The 20,682-nt window shown below is 55.3% G+C and overlaps 1 protein-coding gene across 1 annotated transcript; it reads left to right on the forward strand.

The window, feature by feature from the left end:
* The first annotated feature begins 1,925 nt into the window (after positions 1-1,925).
* ARHGEF5 (Rho guanine nucleotide exchange factor 5) lies at positions 1,926-18,812 on the forward strand. Its single transcript, XM_037518698.2, has 14 exons — positions 1,926-4,900; positions 5,369-5,420; positions 5,766-5,824; positions 6,013-6,266; positions 9,179-9,339; positions 9,789-9,941; positions 10,242-10,371; positions 10,606-10,680; positions 11,108-11,197; positions 12,171-12,328; positions 12,898-13,059; positions 14,427-14,497; positions 16,320-16,424; positions 17,115-18,812. The coding sequence occupies exons 1-14, from the start codon at positions 1,930-1,932 to the stop codon at positions 17,270-17,272; spliced, it is 4,599 nt and encodes a 1,532-aa protein (XP_037374595.1). The 5' UTR covers positions 1,926-1,929; the 3' UTR covers positions 17,273-18,812.
* Positions 18,813-20,682: the final 1,870 nt, after the last annotated feature.

Below are 20,682 nucleotides of genomic sequence, written 5' to 3' on the forward strand. Positions count from 1 at the left end.
TCTCGCTCTCTCAAGTCGCCGATCATTGCAACAGCAGCCAGTGCCATGGCCCTGAAAGCCGGCGGTGGCCATCTTTATGGCATCTAATTTAATCTTTGCTGGAACTCCCTGCCAAGGAGGCATGTTACCCCCTTCTCGAAGATAAGGAAACGGATGTTCAAATAAGTTCAAATGATTTCTGCGACTATCTGAAGACTGGCACGGTGCCATCCTCTCTCCGCCTTCCTTTCCTCTTCCTGCCAGAAACCTCTGTTGAGGACCAGCTGGGCCTCAGGCGAGGGGAGCAGGTGGCTAACGGGCAGAGTCTGAGCCATCTGAGGCTCCAGGTCTGCCCAGACGGTGCCTGAGGAGAGCTGCAGGCTGGGGCCAGCGGTGCGGGCGGAGAGAAGCTCGGCTGAGGTGGGGGTCAGCGGGCCTGGGCGACTGACTGGATATGGGGGGCATGGACCAGGAGGGAGCGTTTCCTTCTGTACTGGAAACATCTGTCGCAGACTCAGTGTGGCAGGTGTTGCTGAGATGCAGACGCCTGAGCAAGACAGATGAAGGTCACCCCTTGTGTTTGAGATCAATCAAAACACACCCATGATTTTATGATGATCGTATAAATGCTCCCCAACAAAGGAGGCTGCACAGAGGGCTGCGTAAGGAGCTAGAGACTGGAACAGGTGAAGTGATGAATCCAGAATGCAGCCTCACATACCAAGAGAGGGGGGTCCACAGGTTACACAACACAGGGAGCCCCCAAAATAAGTGCCTTGGAGCCTCCCCTGAAACTTAGCGACATTAGGATTGTGGGGTGTGGGGGGAGCATCCTGGGGGCCTTGACGCTTGGTCAGGGGGAGTTGAGATGTGAGGCCAGGAGGGCAGCAGTGTGGACAGTCCCCTCCCCCTCGACGGGGGAGCCCTGGGTGGCCTGTGTCCTGGTGGGGTGCTCCAACGGAGAAGGGAGAGGCATAAGGCGTGAGGAGGCAGAGCCCCTCACCCGAGAGGCTGAGAGAGGGAAATGCAGCCCCCTCTGAACGACAAGAAATGGAGCCTCTTCCCTGGCTCCCCGACTCTGCAGGGCCGATGAGGCATTCGGGTGCAGGGAGCAGGGAGCTGGGTGGGTCCGATTTTGAGATTATTGACAAGAGTTCTCAAGGCTGACGAGAGGTGGGGAGAGGATGGTAATGAGTCGCGGCCCAGTGGCAGTGGGTGAACGTTCAATCCGGTAAGTTTAGTTCGCAGAAGTGGGTGACCTTTGTATCTGCTGCATTCCAATCTTACAAATCTAGTTATTCCACTTTGCAGCAGCCGCCTCTCGAGCTGGCAATGCCGGTTGCCGTGCTCTGCTGGACTCCTCGGGAAATGAGGTGTCAAAGGCAGACCCTGGAGGACAAGGCCTGAGACGTGGGCCACAAGTGGCCCCACCGACTTGGGTCCTCTGACAGCGGCTCAGGAGGAAGAGCCCCACGCAGACGCTGCTCTGTGGGCTCTCGGGCCGAGGGCGTGTCACTCGGTGCCTCCAGCCTGTGGGGCTGAGTCACTGCTGATGCCCAGGGAGTAGACGGGAAAGACGGGAGTGACCTAACTCCGTCGGGGAGTAATGACCACTGGGAGCGCTCGGGCCTCTCCAGCAACGGTCTCGGGCTCTTATTGAATCATTTATTATCCGTCTCCTTCCCGAGACTGCAGGCTCCGTGAGGAAAGGTCTCTGTCTCGTGCCCTCCCTGATGTCCTGCATTTAGAAAGGGTCACCCGGGAAATAGTCACTACATGAATAAATGATAAGTTTTGGGGAGACTGGAGCTGAGTCCCTTTTGTCTCTAAGAGTGAGTCTCCATGGAGCCCAGAAACGTCTCCCCTGACCCTGTGTGGTCCGTCCCTCTGTCGGGCGCGGCCAGAGAGGGCCTTGAACTCCGTCTCTTGTTCCTGTAGGATTCCGGCCTGATGGAGGCTGAGGAGCCGCCCCGCGGAGCCTCTCCTCCCGTCTCTGTTGCGGCGGAGTTCACTGTCCACCCTGCAGCTCTCGGGAGAAGCGACCCGATGCCTGCCTTGGGGCCCGAAGCTGAGGAAGGCCTGGACCCAGACCCTGCATGGGCCGAGGGCTGTGGGCTCCTGGAGACCCAGCGGGGGGCTCGCTGCCAGGCACCCGAGAGCATGTCCTCTCCCCCCCGAGAAGCCTCTGCGCACGTGCACAGCCGGGAAGACCTCGTGGCTGAGGCCCGGGACTCCGCCGAGGGCCCGGCCAGTGGACGGACAAGGACGCCAGTTTCCCCAGGGCCCTGGGCCTGCCCTGGCCAGGGCAAACCACTGGACACCCCAGTATCCAGTGAACTGGGCAGCAAAGTGGAACCTAGACCAGAACTAACCTCTCGGACTTTGGGAACCGGACAAGCCAGAGAGGAGGAGGAAACTTCTCCCGCCGCGTCTGCCCAGACCGGACTTGGGCCTTCCTGTGAAGAGCGCCCCACGGAGACCCGCCAGCCCCGGGGCTCTAGAAGTAGATGTGTGGGGCCAGGGGTGGGGGCGCAGGAAAGTCGGGGGCCAGAGGAGCTTGTGGATCCCTGGGAGCCCCGAGTGCTGCACGAGCAGGGACCCAAGGAAGCAGAGCCTCAGGGGGAAGGAGCTGCGGGCGTGGGAGGTGGCTCAGATGGGCTCCTCGGGGGGCCAGAGCACATGGGGGAGCAGCTCAGTGGTCCAGAGGGTGCACAGGGACAGAGCCAGAGGCAGGCAGGACCAAGTGAGGCACTGCTCGCAAAGCAAGGAGAAAGGGAGAAGCTTATGGGGGAACTGGGAGGTCTGGGTCAGGGGGAGTCGGCCCAGGCCGGTATAGAGAGGAGGACCCAGGGCCAGGGAGAAGCAGAACTGGGGGAACAGAGGAGGGGCACCTGGGGGGCACCAGAAGAGAGTACGGTGCCTGCGCAGCAAGGGGAGATTGAAAGCTTAGTGAAGAAGCCAGAGAAAGTAACTGGGGAGCAAGAAGGGGGTCAGAGTGGGAAAGAGAGAGCAGTGGGCGGGCAGGAGGAGGTGAGGTGGCGTGAGGAGGAACCTGGGGATGGGCTTGGGGGTGCCCTGCAGGCAGTGGGCGGAGGACTGGGCCCTGAAGAGGGGGACGAGCAGGATGGCCCTTCTGCACTGGCCCCGGGGGCCCCTACAGTCTCTCCTCCCTCCGTGCCCGGGAGCCCCAGGACTCAGTCTAGGGCTGAGGAGGGGTCCCGGGGAGCTCTGCCGTCTGCACTGGAGCCTGTGAGATGGTCCTGGCCCATGTCCTCAGCTACTTCCTTCCCTGCTGGGGGGTCCCCTGGCCAAGAAACAGCGTGGGACAGCCAGCCAGGGGCGTCTGAGCGGGGGAGGGGGACAGAGGTGGCCCTGGCAGGTATGTCTGTGACTTCCCCGCGGACACCAGACTCAGCTCCTTCCAGCCCTGCTGACGTCTCCCCCAGCACATCTGCCAGTCCCCCGGTTGCTGTTCCAAGGACGAAGCCCGCTCTCGACGCTGTGTGTTCTCCAGAAACCTCCAGAGCCTCTCCGGAGCCCCCTGTCACCCTCCATGACTTGCCCCCTGCAGAGACCCCCCTGGACCCACAAGCCAGCCCCCCCTGGGCCAGCTGCACGGGCCCCACCCAGCACCTGAGGAGCAACTCCTTCCCCGGTTCTCACAGGACAGAGCTGACCCCGGGCCTCGCGGGAACCTCCCTCTCTGCCTCCCACTCCCAGCTGCCCCAGGGGCTGCCCCCCAGGAGGAACTGCAGCTTCATTCCAGAACCCCCTGGTCCGCTCTCCACTCTGGGGCAGGATTCTCCAGACTTCTCAGGTGCAGACAGACCCAGGAGACTCCCCAGCAGCCACTGCAGGGGCTCCCCACACAGTGAAGCCTTTGAGCCCAGTTCTCCTGCCTGTGCCTCGTCCCCCCACCTCGGCTCCACAGACTCGAGGCTCTGCGAACCCGCGCCCCCTCCTCCCCTGGAGAAGAGGCAGGCGCAGCCCCCCGCCGTGGAGAGAGCCGGACCTTGCACAGCGGCTCCCGCGCTCAAGCGGCAGCAACTTCCTCCTCCCTTGGCCCCGGCCCTGGAGCTCGATGGCCCTGGCTCCGGAGCCCAGTGCCCCCCTCAGCTCCCCGGCGCCCCTGCAGCAAGGCAGCTCCGACCTCTGCCCCCGACCCCCGACGCCCCCCAGCGCCCTCGGACCTCGTCCGCCCCCAGGCTGCTCTACAACAAGCCGCTGCCCCCCGCTCCTGACTGCTCCCGGCCTCACTGCTCCCCGTCTTCAGGCAGCCCAAGGACCTACAGGCCGCTGCCCCCCGTCCCCATCGTGGACCCTTCCTCCGAGCCACCCCCGCTGCCCCCAAAGACCAGGGGGAGGAGCCTGGGAGGACTCGGCAGTTCAGGGGGTCACGCCGGGCCTTGGCCTGTGTGTCAGGACTGGACAGCCTCAGCCCCCACCCCAGCGGGGCGCACGTCCTGGCCCCCGGCCTCAGCCAGGTCCACGGACTCACTGGCGCCCGCTGGCAGGAGTCAGAGTGAAGCATCCGCCGGCCTGGCCTTCAGCAACGTCACCAACTTTTTGGGTCCCTCCTCCCCAACCAGCCCCTGGACTGGGGGCCTTCAGGGACCTGCCCATGACCTGGGGCCGCCGGAGGAGCTGACGGTCCCTGCCAGGGGGTCTCTGAGGAGAACAGCCCCCCAGGAAGGCACCAACGGCCTGAGGAAGACGGGACTAGACCAGGCGAGGCCTCCAGAGAAGCCCAGTCACCCCCAGCTGGAGAAGGCGTCCAGCTGGCCCCACAGGCGGGAGCCGGGGAGACCGCGGGACGGCAGCCGGGGACAGGCCGTGGCCCCTGGCGAGGGGTCCGGCAAGCTCAAGGGCTGGAGCCGGCAGGGCCTGCGCAGACCGTCCATCTTGCCGGAGGGCACTTCAGGTAGGCGAGACGGGCCTGGTGATGCCCCGGCCAGACCCGCCTTCCCTGCCTCTCCCCGTCCCTGGCCCCAGGTCCCTGCAGCCCCTCTGCTGGCTCCCCCTCCACTCACCCCAACCCAGGCTGGGGGGCCTGTCTGCGCCCACCTCAGCTGCTTGCTGTGGCCCATCTGTCACCGCCCAGGGTGCTCTTGTGATTTGTACGAGTCCTCGGGGTTGCTCTAAACCCCCCCCCCACTTAGCAGAACCTGCTTGAGCCCCCCCGGGAGTGGAGAAGGTGGGGCCCTCGTGTCCAGTCCCATCTGACACAGAGACACGGGTGTTAGGGCCCCCAGAGGCTTTGCCTTTGGGGCCTCCTTCCCTCACAGAAGCCCGTGGAGGCCTTTTATCCCCCACGGCGCCCGGCCGCCTGCAGCCACCTCCTTCCTCTCTAAACCCCGGGTGCTTTCGCCCACGCCCATGTCGCACACAGGAGGTGCAGCCACGGAGAAGCCCCCCGCCTCTTCCGACGCCATTGTCTTCCGGTGAGTCCCTCTGTCCCTGGGGTCTGACGCTTGTCTTTGGGTGCTGAGCTGGCCGCTGGCGGACCTGGGCAGCTGGGCGGGGAGGGGGCAGGACAGACACCAGGACCCCGGAGTAGGGCCACCTTTTGCCTACCCAGTCCTGCCAGCTGAGTCCACATCACCTGCCTGATGCCCATGAGCTGAGCCCCTGAGCCGGCTCCCACCTGCCCAGGGGCGGGTCTGGTCACGACCTGGCCCTGGCTTCCCGGCCCCGTCCCGGGGGCTGGAGACTTCGTCATTTAGCGCACCCAGGGGTCGTCTCTGGCAATGGCCAGCAAGCTCCCCAGAGCCCTTCCCGCCTCACAGGGAGAAGAAGCCCAAGGAGGTGAAGGCTGGCTTTTCAAGACGCTCGCGGCTCATCAACTGTGAGTACCTGCGGGCAGCCCTGAGGTGCCCGTGGACTCCGCCCGAGGCTGGAGGGGCCCCTGGCGTGGGGAGTGGGGAGTGGGGTAGTGTCCACAGGGGAGCCAGAAGCCGCTGGAGGGGTGTTTCCGGACCTCAGCTCACCATCACTGCCCCCTAACTCTCCCCCCTCCGCTTCTGCACCCCACAGCCCAGCCGCTGTACCAGGAATACAGCGACCTGTTTCTGAACAAGGCGATTCAGAGCCAGAAGCGGCTGGACAGCATAGCGGAGTCACCGGGGCCCGCCTCCCCCCGCCACCCCCGGAAGACCCTGGTCTCCTCCGAGTCCTACGTGCAGCGCCTGTCCATGGCCTCCAGCGTCTCCCTGTGGCAGGAGATCCCCATGGTGCGCAACAGCGCCGTGCTGCTCTCCATGACCCATGGGGACCAGAAGCTGCAAGAGGTACCAGCGGGCAGAGCGGAGGTGGGCATAGGGGCAGAGCGGGTGCAGGTCTTGTTTGCTGGCATCCTGTGCCTGCTCGCCACTGTCGCGGCAGCTGCCCCTGGACGCACACGGGTGCTCACCAGACGGGCGGGTTTAGGTGGTTTTCTGAATGACACCACTGTCCCTCCTCTCCAAGACCAAGTGCGCGGGCCAGTCGCTCCCACTTGCTATTGGTTTGGGCTCCGACAAAGCAACCGTGTCTCTGAATTTGCTGGGATGGTGTTAACCCACCGCTGCTGCTTCAGTGTCACTCTTCAACCGGGAGTGCAGGCTGCGCTGAAGCCATCCTCGTCAAACAAAGCACGTGCAGGGCCTTCTTGTTGGGCCTTTGTCAGGTCCCCCCGGCAGCTGACCTGTGGTCCCCTGGACTCACAGACCGTGCAGTGACACTTAGTCTCTGCGGTATCCTGCGAATAGCCAGGCTGGAGTGGAAGCTGTTGGTCTGATGTTGATACTATTATAGATTTTACATGGAGAACGTCTCTTCATAATCTGTCTGAAAATGGGTTAGAAACCTTCCCAGGAAGCCAGCATGGCAGCGTGGACAGGCAGCGTAGACTAGTGTTCAAGTTCCCGAAGCCTGGAGTAAAGCACAGGGTATCAAGCCCACTTCAGTGCTTGCCAACTATTTCCCTTTGGCCGTGTTACTTGATCTCTCTCGGCCTCTCCTCGTGGGTGAGACTGGTTGCAAAGAGTTACTGGGAAAATCAAAAAAGATAAGTTCCAGGTTCCTAGTTCCTGGTACAGCGAAATCACTCAAAAGTATTTATGACCCGAGTTTGCATCCTGGCATCAGCCTTTGCAGTGTCAGCCGTGTGATATGAGCCTCAGCCTTTGTCTCAAAGTGGAGAAAGGACACTTGCCTTGCAGGGCTGCGTGCAGTTTAAACAAAATGACCTAGTGCCACCTTTTAGCACAACACCCAGCACACCGTGACTTATGCTCCCCCGTAGGATGCCGAGGAGTAAAATTTTGAACAGAAAGACGTGTGGAGAAGGTCTCATCAAATCAAACACAGATTGGTTCACATTTTAAGGATTTATTTTTTATTTGTTTTTGCATAGAAGAACTGGGGTGCAGGCCAGAGGTGTGAGGAGTGAGAGGATTCACCAGAGACAGAGCAGGGAACAGAACAGATGGAAATCCACTGCTGAGGGGAGCAGCGGGGAGACAGGAGAGGTCTGCTGTGCCATGTGGGTAGCTCCCTGGCCGGGGATCGAACTCGTGTTGCAGAGGCTGCAGATAGTTTCATAGTGCTGAGACTTAACCCCTTGTACCACCAGGAGGCCCTGGTTCACATTTTAAAGTATATGAAGGGATGTTTACAAAATCAACGATCTGTGCTGGTTGATGGACCAATCGGTGGGAGATGTCGTGAACCCCAATACCTGCAGAGTGGGACCTGACCCTCCGGGCCTCACGTTTCTGAGATAGTGGTCTCCTCACCTCTTCCACGCATCTGCTCCTGTCATACAATGGCACTTCTGGCACCTACGTTTTTATTTCAACCGTCACACCAGCGTTGTGAGGTTGGGTCACTGTTCCTACATGAAAAGACAAGAAAACCGAGGAGGCTCAGTGAGGTTAAATGAGCCACCCAAGTCCTGGGGTCAGCGAGTATTAGGGCAGGGCCTTGAGGAGCCCCCCACCCCGCTGTCCCCATTCAGTTTGGCAGCAGGAGGGGCCACCGGGCCATGTTTGCACAATTAAGTCCTCACCAAGGTGCACAGCCTTTCTCTCTCCGGGCCATGCAGGGCCCTTGAAGCTGCGTGCTGGGGCAGAAAGCCCGCCCCGCCCAGCTAGAGGAGAGTGGCTGACTCACTCCTCCACCCCCGCCGGAACCCCCAGGCCCTCTGCTGTGAGCATTTCCATTAAACCACAAGGCACCAAGGCACAGTCTCCTGCTTCCTTGCACTCCTGAAGCCCCAAATCACCTTCGTGCCCTAAACCCATTCACCGGTCAGAGATCCCATCCATCACCCTGTTAACCGGCTCAAATGAGGCAGGAGCTGCGGCCTCAGCTGCTCGCTCAGCCCCTGTTTCTAGAAAATTACCAAGCGCTTCTGAATCTCTCAAATAACAATGACCCGGGCCCATCCCTGCGGTTGCTCAGGCCTCTTCTCACCTGGAATGACGACAAGTTTCCTGATGCTGCTGTCCCGCCTTCTCCTCTTCCTGTGTCCTCTGAATGTCTTCATGAAAAACAAGTCTAACCAAGTCACTTCCCTCCAGAAAGACCTTGTTTTGTTTTCTCATTGTCTGAAGCGCAAACTGTCTCAGGTGCCTCCTCCCTGCGTCTCTCCGAGTCCTCTCCGGCCGCTACTTTAATACACTTGGCTCTAGAAATGCTCAGCTCGTTTAAGTTTCCTGAAAATGCCTTTCTCTTACGCCTTTGAGGTTTGTGTGTATTTTCCCCCTGGGGTCAAATGCTCTTTTGTGCTCCCCCGAATAGCACGTACAGTTTGGGTGACTGTGAGCTCTGGGAGGGTCTGTCTTGCTGCAACTCTGAAACCTAACGCAGCGCCTGCCATCCAGCAGGGATGCAGTTGTTTTTTAAATTAATCCTCCTCAGGCCTCCCTGGTGGCGCAAGGGGTTAAGTCTCAGCACTATGAAGCTGTCAGCAGCCACTGCAGCACGAGTTCAATCCCCAGGCAGGGAGCTACCCACATGGCGCAGCAGACCTCTCCTGTCTCCCTGCTGCTCCCCTCAGCAGTGTATTTCAGTAGATCCACCTGTTCTGCTCCCCACTCTGTCTCTGGTGAATCCTCTCACCCCCCATACACACCTCCGGCCTGCACCCCAGCTCTTGCATGCATAAATAAATCTTTAAAAAAAAAAAGAATGAATCCTCCTCTTCCCCATCCTCTAGGCCAAGTTCGAGCTGATCGTGTCGGAGGCCTCCTACCTGCGCAGCCTGCACATCGCGGTGGACCACTTCCAGCAGTCGACCCTGCTCCGGGCCACCATGACCACCCAGGACCACCAGTGGCTCTTCTCCCGGCTGCAGGACGTGCGTGACGTCAGCACCACGTGAGGCTTCCTTCTCCCCCACGCCACTCCCAGCCTCACCCCTTAGTCTGTAAACCTCTAGCTGGGTTTTCCCCCGTCTGAACCGCTCTTGCTCTGACTCCCGGGGCTGACGGCGCGTGGAGCAAAGGCTCACAGAGGGTGTGTGGATGGGCAGATGCGTTCACAGATCAATAAATGACGGAGGGAGCCTCCTGCATTAAGGGTTGGGTGTACCATGCGGTGGGAAGGCGGGGAGATGAGGTGTAGGAAGCATCTAAATGTCGTACAGTCTGAACACGACCAAACGAGACCATCAGCAGGGTGGCTTTAGATAGGGGCCCGCTCCTCGAAGGGCTACTCAGTGGGGTCGCTGAGTGGACGGCAGTCACCGGAGGGCCCAGCCGGGGCGGGTGGGCCAGCAGCTCCTGCGGGGCCCCCGGGCTCATGAGGTTTGTTCAAATGCTCTATAGGTTCCTTTCAGACCTGGAAGAGAACTTCGAGAACAACATCTTCACCTTCCAAGTGTGTGATGTCGTCCTGAACCACGCCCCCAACTTCCGCCGAGTCTACCAGCCTTACGTCACCAACCAGACCTATCAGGAACGCACCTTCCAGAAGCTGCTGTAAGAGCCGGCCCCCCATTCAGACCCCACGAGGGCCCCGCAGGTGCCTTGCATCAAGCGATCTCAGTCCCCAGCCAGAGTCTGTCCCCAAAGCACGCGCCCCTGGGCGCACCTGTGAGCTCAGCCCTAACCCTCCTTCCAGATCAGAAGCCCTGGGCTGTCCCGTCCGGCCTTCCGTGCGGGGGTTCCGCCTTCCCAGCCCAGACAGCCAGGGAGCCTCCCCTCCCACCTACTCTGTGCTCCCCAGCCCCCCTCCAGTGCTCCCGCACCCCTCCTTACCCGAGGCTTGCTGCCACGCAGGACCAGCAACAGCAGCTTCCGGGAGGTGCTGGAGAAGCTGGAGAGCGACCCCATCTGCCAGCGCCTTTCGCTCAAGTCCTTCCTGATCCTGCCCTTCCAGCGCATCACCCGGCTCAAACTGCTGCTGCAGGTTCGTGCCCCCCGCCCCGGCTCTCCCCTCGCTCTCAGGCAGCCCCAGGTAAAAGCCTGCCCTTCTGCAGCTCTCCCCGCTCCGTGACCTTGAGCAGTGCCCGCCCCCCGCCCCCCGAGAAATGCCTGCTGTTGGCAGCTTGTGCCCAGCCTCCTCCATCAGCCCACCCAGCCCGCTCTCCCCCATGCCCATCCCTCCTTTCCATCTGGCTCCCTCCTGCTGTGTGTGCTCTAGAACATTCTGAAGAGAACACAGCCTGGGTCTTCAGAGGAAGCGGAGGCCACGAAGGCACACCACGCCCTGGAGGAGGTAGGCAGCACCCCCAGCCCCAACCACCTCCCCAGCACCCCCTCCTACCGCCCACCCCCACCCCCCGCCAGGCCACTGCTGCAGAAAGCACAGCCCCCTGCTAGTGGTTTTCTCACCCGCCTCCCTGCGTGTATCCAACCCCCCGTGGTCACACCCCACAATCTCTTCTCCCACACGGAGCACACTGCACCCCAAGGGGCGGTGCTCTCGCCACGCCAGGCTGAACCCCACTTCCCTGGGCCGGGAAGGTCCTCCCCAGCCACACTCAGTGTCCCAGGGTTTTGGAACTTCAGCCCGATGCCGCCTCCGCTCGGCCCCAGCCCTGCAGGAAGGAGAGAGGCCGTGGCCACCTCTGCAGATTTCTCGCAGGGCAGGCCGCGGGCCAGGCGGCTAACCGAGCTCTCCCTCTCTCCCTGCCGCCGCCCAGCTGATCCGGGACTGCAATGCCAGCGTCCACACGATGCGCCGGATGGAGGAGCTCATCTACCTGAACCAAAAGATCGAGTTTGAGTGTAAGGTGAGCCTCCCTGGCCCCAGCCCGCACCGAGCCTCGAGCTCCCCGCGCACACCAGGGGCTCCTGCTCACACCACCCCAGTCTCGGACCTCATGCTGCACACCTCCCATTCTGTGCTATCTGGGGGACACCCGGTGTGTCCCCGATGGGAAGCGGGAGGCTCCCATCGGCACGTGTGTCTGGGGCGTGTGCCTGGACAGACGCTGGGGAAAGACAAGACATGAAGCCCCGTGGTCCCCTGAGGAGGAGACAGCGCGTGCCTCTGGGAGCCGACGAGGGGGCTCCTGTGTCCAGATGTTTCGGGCTCCTGAACCCTCCAGGATTTCGTCAAGTGTCTACCCCAACCACAGCCACACACAGTTGATCCAAATAGGAATCCAAACTGTACATCCCCATAAAACCTACAGCACACTGCACACTCGGCTGTCAACTCAGGACAGAAAGAAAGGGGGGACCCCTCAGCCGCCTGTTAGCCGCAGCTCAGCACGCCCGCCTTTCCCCAGACTCCAGCTCCCTGCGGCCCCACCGGCTCTCTTACTCCCACATCCGATTCCAGCCGCTTCTCGTGTGTCTGTTTATAATCAAAAGGAGACCTTGTCAGGATGGCCCGCTCCTTTAGCGCCAACACCCACATCCCTCTGCAGCCCGCCCTGCTCCTCCGTGAGCCCCCTGGGGCTCTCCCGTCTCTTCTGCAGTTCAGGCGTCGAAGTCTGAGCTTTCCACGCAGCCGCTGTCCCGGGCCGGACAGTCGGCACCTTCCGTTTGTCTGAGCGCTGGGCACGGTGTCCCCGACCTGCAGACGCAGGCCTCAGGCGTTCAGAGGGAAATGGAGCGACAGGGCGGGCCAGGAGGAGGTGCAGGAGACGACTGTGCGCCGGGTGCGGGAGGAAGACGCGGGGCGGGCGAGGCCGGCAGGCTGGAGGAGCCGCCACTCGCCCTTCTGTGACGCCGCCTCCCCCCGTCCCCCCACTCTAGATATTCCCGCTCATTTCTCAGTCGCGCTGGCTGGTGAAGAGCGGGGAGCTGACAGCCCTCGAGTTCAGTGTCTTGCCAGGACAGCGGAGGAAGCTGAGCACGCGCCCCATCTACCTGCATCTCTTCAATGACTACCTGCTGCTGTCTCGGCCCCGAGAGTCAGTGACTTTAACGGGAGGCCAGAGGGGGGGCCCGGCAGGGACAGAGCGCGGTCCTGTTCCTGCAGGACCTTCCTGGTGCTCAACCTGGGGGGGGGGGGCGGTCTAGGTCGGAGCCCAGAGGAGCAGAAGAGAAGGTCCAAAGCGAAAAAGGCGATGCCAATCCATTGTGGCAGGAGCTTATATGGCAGGACCTGTCTTGTGTTACAGACAAAGAGCAAAATGTGGCCAATTAGCTCGTCACGTTCTCAAATCAGTGAGCTTGGCCCAGGTTCAGCCTGCGAGCCACTTCCAGAGCCGAGCTCCTGACCCGAGGGCCTTAGGAAATCTGTTTGATGCCATGTCTTCAACGCATGATGGGCCCGTAGCCGCCTTCTAGAGGGGCGGCTTGCCACGCTGGTAGTAGGTTCTGGGCCTCTGGGGTTTCTCCCCTGGGAGGAAGTCAGTGCTGCTTTGTGGTTTTTATGAGAATTGCAGGGGCAGATGCTAAGGATTTTAAATCCAAAGGGATGGGGGTGGAGGACGTGGGAAAACCCGAGTCCCGCGTTGAAAAGCACTGTCTTTGGCAGGAATAACCGCTTCCTGGTGTTCGACCACGCGCCCTTCTCCTCCGTGCGCGGGGAGAAGTGTGAGATGAAGCTGCACGGATCCCACAAGAACCTCTTCCGACTCTTCCTGCGACCCAACCCGCAGCGCTCCCAGGCCGAGTTCCTCTTCAGCACCGAGACGCAGTGAGATGGGGCCGGGAGAGGTGGGGGGGGGGGCTGGGGAGCACAGCCTGGCAGGAAGGGGTACCAAGCAGGAAACATGTCCAGAAAACAGCTGCGACACGTATGGCTCAAATAAATGCTGACTGGAGGGCCCCCTCCCACGCCGGGCAGGAGGCTGGGGCTGCGAGAGGGTGCACAGCGCCGCCAGGGCTGAGCGTCCGTTTTATACCCTGACGTCAAGGAGGACAGTCTGTGCGGCCCCAGGATGGAGGTGGACTGGTCAGGGGTGTGCACAGCTGATTGCAGTGCAGCAGGTCCCCTGGCTGCCGGGCACTCGTGTGGACAGCACCAGGGTCTTTAGCTTTCCTGCTCCCACCTTCCAACCAGTCCTGTGCTGAGCAGAATCTATAACATCGGGAGCTTTGACTTGCCTGTCTTTGAATAACAATAAATAATAATTATTGTACACATACATACACTTCAGAGAATATTTAAAAACCACCTATAAAATCTGGCCCCCAATGGCTGCAGGAACGAACAGTTGCAAGCCTCTAGCCAGTATTGCTGCTGTCTTGATACCTCATGCTCTGAGGGTCTTCATGTGGCAAACGCTTTTCGGTTTTGAGCCTCAGAAGATCCTTCCAGGAGGCCCAACAGTGTCCGCCCTCATTTATGAAGCAAAGGGTTAGGACCGGGGTGTGTAAGTGAAATGTCGCCCAGCTCAAGTCATCAGATGCGGCAACTCATGTTCCTTTTAAGACGGTGTTGGGCACCGTCTTCCTGGGACAGTAATGGGGTCAGCTCTCAATTACACACGAGTATGAAGAGGCAGTGAGTAAGATAATGTAAAAGTGTTCAGATAATTACAGAATTAGATTTGGGCTATATTACCTGGCTGAAAAAGAAAAAAAAAATAAAGGTAGCTTAGTCTTCCTGATCTAATTATGATTATAGAATAATTTCCATCGCAGATATTTGATTGAAGGCAGGTGGGCAGAGAAGTGTCAAGAATCACGCAGAAAGACAGAGGGGATCTAAATGAAGAGGAATATTTTCCTCGGCGAAGTCCCCCAGAAGGGAAATGCCTATATGTATAATTGACAGTTGACTTGATGCCCCCATTTGAAAGCCAGGAGACGCCGTGAGGAGGATGAGCTCCACACGGGGAGAAGTAGAGAGGGACGCGGCGTGTTAGCACAGAGCTCGAGAGCCTGGCATTTCCAACCAAGCGGAGTCCCACGAACGTTTGCCCTCGATGTCATTGACGTAGACACACTCGAACTAGACGAGTTCTTCCCATACTCACCTCTGTTTCCCGACCCTGCCCCTGCCTTACCCACCCCAGAGCTGCAGCTGAAGCTCTGACTGTCCCTATTTTGTTTTCTCAGAAGTGAAAAGCTTCGCTGGATCTCAGCCTTGGCCAGGCCAAGAGAAGAATTGGACCTACTGGAGTGTTATGGTGAGCGGGGTCTAAGAGCGAGAAGCATGGCAGCCTCAGAAGTGTCCTTTGGAAGCAGAGTTCAGGCGTCTGGGTGGTAACTCTGGAGCCCTCTGCTCGTTACACTTGTTCAGAATTTCAGAGTGGAAGACAGGCCCCTGAGCGTCAGCACTGAGATGCAGTTGCTGAAAACTGCTCGTCCCCATGGCAGTGCCTCTTCCTCCTCCATCCCCTACTTGGGCAGTAGCTGACTCTTTGAAAAGATGTGTCCCCTTAAGTCTATTGTGCTGTCATTTCGCCTTGATCTTACTGTATCAAAGATCTTGGGGAAGGAAGAGGGGAAAGTAGGGCTGGAGTGGGAACTGCAGGGAGATAGAGCTACACGGTAGGTCTGTCCCAAACCCTCCTGTGCAGGATGACCTGACGCCACTATGCGTACCCCAGGTTTCCAGGTGCCCAAGGGAACCGCAGGCACACCCTGTGCCAAGACCGGACTTGTGGGTCTCATACAAACCCTATAATTTTTCTCCAACAAGGATCCCCTCCAGAGGGGAACTGAATGCAAAGAAACACTGGGTCTTTGGTGACTCACAAGAGCAAATAAATACAAGGAAGCTTGGAAAAGGAAGTAGAAGGACGGGGCTATAAACTGGGTTCTGGTAACACGTCCACGTGTGACCATCTGCTGGGCTGCAGGTCCCCGGAGGGGATGCGGCGGCCGTGATTCTGCTCGGCTGTGATCTTGTGGTGGCAGAGGGGATGAACTCGAGAAAATGAAGGGCAGATAACAGCACCGTGTTTTGTCTGTTTTCTGAAGGAATCAGTGCAGTGTGGTGACAGAGACAGAGCAATCAGTCCACGCAGGATGGAAAGCTGTGGGTCAGGCCTGCTCCCGGGCTCCCTGTCTGGAGCTTCAAACCTTTGGAAATTTGGTTTCCAAGTTAGAGAGTCATGAAAATGTAGAAAATTCAGAATTTCCACAAAAGTCATCTTAATCAGCCCAGCCATTTACAGAGGAGGAAACTGAAGCTAAAGGGGATTAAGTGCCTTGCTTAGGTCACACCTGGAAACTCACACCTGAAATTATGAGGAAAGGAAAAATGAGTCACAGACCCAAGATTTTACAATCTGCTCAGAGGGGCAGAAATATACATGAAGAAATAAACAGGGATAAATGCCGTGTCCTAGACGATCAGTTTATTTGTTTTTTTAAAGATTTATTTATGCATACAAGAACTGGGGTACAGGCCAGAGGTGTGGGGGGTGAGAGGATTCACCAGAGACAGTGGGGAGCAGAGCAGGCAGATCTACTGAAATCCACTACTGAGGGAGCAGCAGGCGAGACAGGAGAGGTCTGCTGCGCCATGTGGGTAGCTCCCTGGCTGGCGGGGAATCGAACTTGTGCTGCAGTGGCTGTCGACAGCTTGATAGCACTGTCTTTAACTCCTGTGCCACCAGGAGGCCCCCCGACAATCATTTTTAAAGTTGTTCAATGCACTGAGGGCTCGAGTCATGGAAGCTTTGGGAGAGAAGCTGGATCTTCAGCTGAATCTCAAGTATTTGTAATGATGACTCAGCAGAGGTGGTCATGGTGGATTTCTCAACTCACCTTTCCTGGAAATATAGAATTTTTGATTCATGTAATTTCTGGTATTTCTATTTCCTTATCAACAACTATTTTGCTCCCTTGGCAAAAGTGAAGAGTTCTCAAGTTGTCTCTTTTATCTGCTTTCAACAGCCCAAACTTTTCTATCCCAGATCCTCCTCTCCTCCACCTGCAGTTCTTTCTCCATGTGCCAGTTCCCTTCCTCTCCTCACCTCTTCACATTCTACTCTTCCAAAGAATCCCCCCAGGTGCAGTGCCTTCGAGCCTACAAACCCCGAGAGCATGATGAGTTGGCACTAGAGAAGGCGGACGTGGTCATGGTGACTCAGCAAAGCAACGATGGTAAGGAGAATCCACAGGAGTTGGCCAGACACTGGAGTGGGGGTGCTGTTGATGGACGTGTTCATTCCCTGGGTAACAAGTAGCACAGTGGGTGGCTTAAAACACTGGCAGTGTGTCCTCTCATGGTCTGAAGGCCAGAAGTCCAAGACACACAAGGTTGGCAGGGCCATGCACTCCCAGAGCTCCTAGGAAAGGATCTGTCTTTGCTTATTCCAGCTTCTGGTAGCCCTGAGTGTTCGGTGTCTTGTGACTGCATGACCCCTAATTTCTACCTCCATCTTCATGTGGCCGTGTGTATGTGCATGCACACGCAAAGTCCCTCTTTGTGTAAAGTCACCTATTATATTGGATTAAGATGTCAAGGGTGACATCTTAATTTTACTAATTATATCTGCAACTACCCTATCCCCAAGTAAGATCACTTTTGGGGGTATTTGGGGTTAGAATGTCAACGTATATTTTGGAGAAACCCAATTCACTCTCTAAGAGTTGAGAAGGCTCAGAAATAGACAATTGTAGACTTTGCCGGACCCAGAGAAACCAGGGTTAGTGCATTGGGAGGTTGGAATCCCTGCTGGGGCTTCTCCTACCTATTCAGCATTAGGGGTCAGAAGTGTTTTGGGGAAGGAGGTCCAGGGGAAATTATTGTGAGTTTTTCCCATTTTTCTTCCTCCCATCCTGTGCCCATAGGTTGGCTGGAGGGCGTGAGACTCTCCGATGGGGAGCGAGGCTGGTTCCCTGTGCAACAAGTGGAGTTCATTTCCAACCAAGAGGTCTGTGCTCGGAACCTGAAGGAGGCCCAGAGAGTCAAGACTGCTAAACTACAGCTGGTGGAACAGAAGACCTAGCTAGCAATCTCCTGAGCTGAAGAATCAAACTCCATAAGGATTTAATTTTGGTGTCCTGAAAAACCAAGATGGCGCCTCAGAGAGGACTGGCCTCAGAACCCTCTAACAGAGGCCTTCTGTGACCCAAACCTAGAGTTTCTGAAAGCCCAAAGACAAAGTCCAGCTCCCAGTCGCTAGTCCAGGCCTTTTTGTACCTGTGCTTGGTGGGGGGACTTTGAAAGACTTTACACTGGACTCTGAGAAACTTTTCGCATAAGAAAAGGGACCAATGGGGCCTAAGCCAAGGAACTTTACTTCTACTATCATATAGTACTTAAACATTCTCTGCTTCTAGAGTGCATATTCAGAGCTGACCAGAATTTCCTTGATGGCCATAAGGTAAACAGAATCTGACTTCAATCCACTGGAGTTGTTTAAGGGGGATTAACACATCAGATGGGGTGGGGGTCGACTTTGGTGACCTCTAAGGTATCTTCCAGCCCTAGAGCTTTTCCATAATTATTGGTGTGAGGTCAGTGCATGCATCTCTGGGATCTATGTCTGTTGGTGGTGATGTGAGGACATCACGCTCTCACGCTAATAAATTTGGCACTTCAAGTGTTTTCTCCTGAGACTCCTTAGTACTCAGCAAGGTTCAGAACATGGAATTCCATAAGGATTTGATTTTGGTGTCCTGAAAAACCAAGATGGTGCCTCGGTGATGGCAGCTGTTGACTCCTGCTTTATGACTCATGAGTTTTTGAGCATCTTTTCTGCTTGTTATGGTCTCAGAGGTTGCAAAGGGCATTAGAAGAAATTCAAAAGTGGTGACAATTCCACTCCAACCTTCTTTCTTGCTGGACCCATAAGTTAAAGTACAGGCTACTTTGGAAATCCTACTCCGGCTATTCATGACTTTGTATTCTGATATGAATTATTGTGAAGGTATCTTCTCAACTGTTTCACCATCTCTGTGAAAGGCAGCATGATGAAGTGGAAGAGTCCAGTTCAAGAGCCCTAAACTCCAGGCATCATATTGCTATGACTCAGCCTACTCATGTCTCAGCATTCTTAACGATAAAATGCAGGATAGAACAAAGTAACCTCCAAAGCCTTCCCCAGCTCTACAATGTATGGTTCTCTGTCTCCTTCCAGATTGCCTTTCTCAGTTGAAGAACATCACTCTATATACTTTTTTCTCATCTAGAGCTTTTTTTGCAGCAATAGCTCAATCATCTTTTAAGTTGGGTGATTCTAGTCCTCCTCTGGACACTTTACTGCTTGAGTTTATCTTTAGAAGTGCTCAAAAGTAGAATTACATTGCAGCTTTGTACAAAGGTAAGCATAACACTATCAGCTTGGACCTATGTCCAATCAATGTGATAGTATCACTTTTGGTAGCACATTTTGTTTTCAGTCCATCCTAAACATGCTAGCATGCTTAAAGTTCTTAAGAGTTTTCACTGTAGCAATTAAGATGGGACGAATATTTTATATGAAACAAGTTGACACTGCTAAAAAAAGTCTAAAATAGGGATATTTGAGGGAAGTTTAAGGTTTTTCACTATTTTTATAAAATTAGCTTTCCATTATTAATATGTGATCATGTTATATGTATATATTCATATATAAACTAATAACTGGTTCTTATTAATAGCAATAACAATTATAATTATAACTCAAGCTATTTGTTCAAACCAAAATTTGAACACTGACCATATGGTTCAAATAGAACCACGTTCAACTTTATGTTTTTTATGGAAATTCTTCCATATTTTTGCAGAGAGGTTAAATATCATCTTTGGGATGATACATATGCAAATACTATTTTTTTAATTGAGCCGTCACTTCTTTACTTGAAGTTACTAAGGCTTACCAAGCACCTCTGGAGGTAAGTTCTATAAGACCTATAACCAAAACTGTTCTTGAGATATTGAGTATATTTTCATTTCCTTGGGTTATTCTTATCAAATCTAGGAAATTAAAAGACATTTGGTTTGTACCTGTCTTTAGTTCCTTGGTTTAAAAAACTAACAAAACTTAGGTCTGTGCAATCTCCCCTCAGTTGAATTACTATTCTACACTTCTGAATTTTGGAAAATTGGTCCAGCCATCATCCCTCTCTTCTGCAGACATCCAGAGTTTAACTCAGCTTACTCTGTAATCCTCATGGCGCTGTTGGGGAGAAACATTTTACCTCCCTCTAGGTTCTTTGGCTGGTCTAATAATGAAATTGACATATGACAGATTAACATGAGAAAAATAAATCTAATTACATTTGAACAGGAGCCCCACAAAAAAAAAAAAAAAAAAAAAAACTTGAGACTCAAGGAAGTGACGAAAACAGGAAGTTTTTCTATTTTTTTAGACCAGGAAAGAATAAATTTGAGAAGAATTAACAAGATCAAGGGGTTTAGGCTTTGAGTAATAAATTAGCAAAGACCTAACAAGGTTGTTTCGACAGCCTTCTGGGTCCTAAGTTGCCTCTCTCAAGGGATACAGATGTGTTCTATCCTCTGGTATGAGACGGTACTTTTCACATGGGAGATTTATTTCCTGCTTCGGGGGACAAAGGGCAGTCAGAGTGACCTTGTTCTTTCTCAAATACCTTTCATTTCAAATAATCCATATGCCAGAGCATCATGTATTGGGGGTGGCAAACACAGCAGCTTCTTAGGAGAATTGTGAAAGCAGCTATTAGCCAACACCTTTTGAGCAGAACTGCATTGGATGCATATATGAATGTACAGTATTATGTTGGTTTCTAAGCAACATCTCGCATAGGAGTAGTGTCTTGAGACATCACCAACAGTCCCTTCCTATAGGACAGCGACATTAAATGCTTGAAAGCATTTATAACATGCATGGAACTTACAATGACATGGAAATACACTGAGCTGCTTCCTCAGCGCTCTTGACCATGGAAATTCCATGTATCACTTTCAACTACATGCATAGCTGTGAAAGCTAGTCTTTAAATTTTATTTTTACCACCAGCTTTTCCCTTTGAGTTACTTACATTCCTGAGATTTGTATTGTTCACAGCTTGCCCTGTCATGGCGCTTACAATGATTTTGATAAGATCAGCCTGCATGTCAGTCAGTGTCTGGAAGACTCACCGTTAGAAATAGATTTATTTGCCCTAATTTTCTTTTCTGTCTCTTAAACAACCTCTGTGTCTATGATACAAGAGCAAATGAATTTTGACCCTACGACAATTGATTTTTTTTTTATTAATTAGCCTTTAGGATAGCAGTTGTTTGAGAGCCTTTGAAAATGTGAAGACCATCCACTGCCTCCCCTTCTTTGACACTCATATTTAGCTCCCTGAGGCCCCAGGTGGCTCATCCCACTGCAGCCTCTGCTTTTAACGCTGCCCTGATCACACCCTCTTCTTGCTAATGAGGTCAAATGAGAAACCTAGTTTTTTG

Source organism: Talpa occidentalis, unplaced genomic scaffold, assembly GCF_014898055.3.
Source record: "Talpa occidentalis isolate TD23 unplaced genomic scaffold, MPIMG_talOcc4v2.1, whole genome shotgun sequence".
NCBI classification, from domain to species: Eukaryota; Metazoa; Chordata; class Mammalia; order Eulipotyphla; family Talpidae; genus Talpa; species Talpa occidentalis.

What these genes read in the sequence shown, in the direction of transcription:
- ARHGEF5 (XM_037518698.2), top strand. Translation starts at nt 1,930, where the DNA reads ATGGAGGCTGAGGAGCCGCCCCGCGGAGCCTCTCCTCCCGTCTCTGTT. An exon ending in TCCGACGCCATTGTCTTCCG is followed by an intron (nt 5,421 to 5,765) that starts GTGAGTCCCTCT and finishes CCCGCCTCACAG; the next exon opens with GGAGAAGAAGCCCAAGGAGG. An exon ending in GGCTCAAACTGCTGCTGCAG is followed by an intron (nt 10,372 to 10,605) that starts GTTCGTGCCCCC and finishes TGTGTGCTCTAG; the next exon opens with AACATTCTGAAGAGAACACA.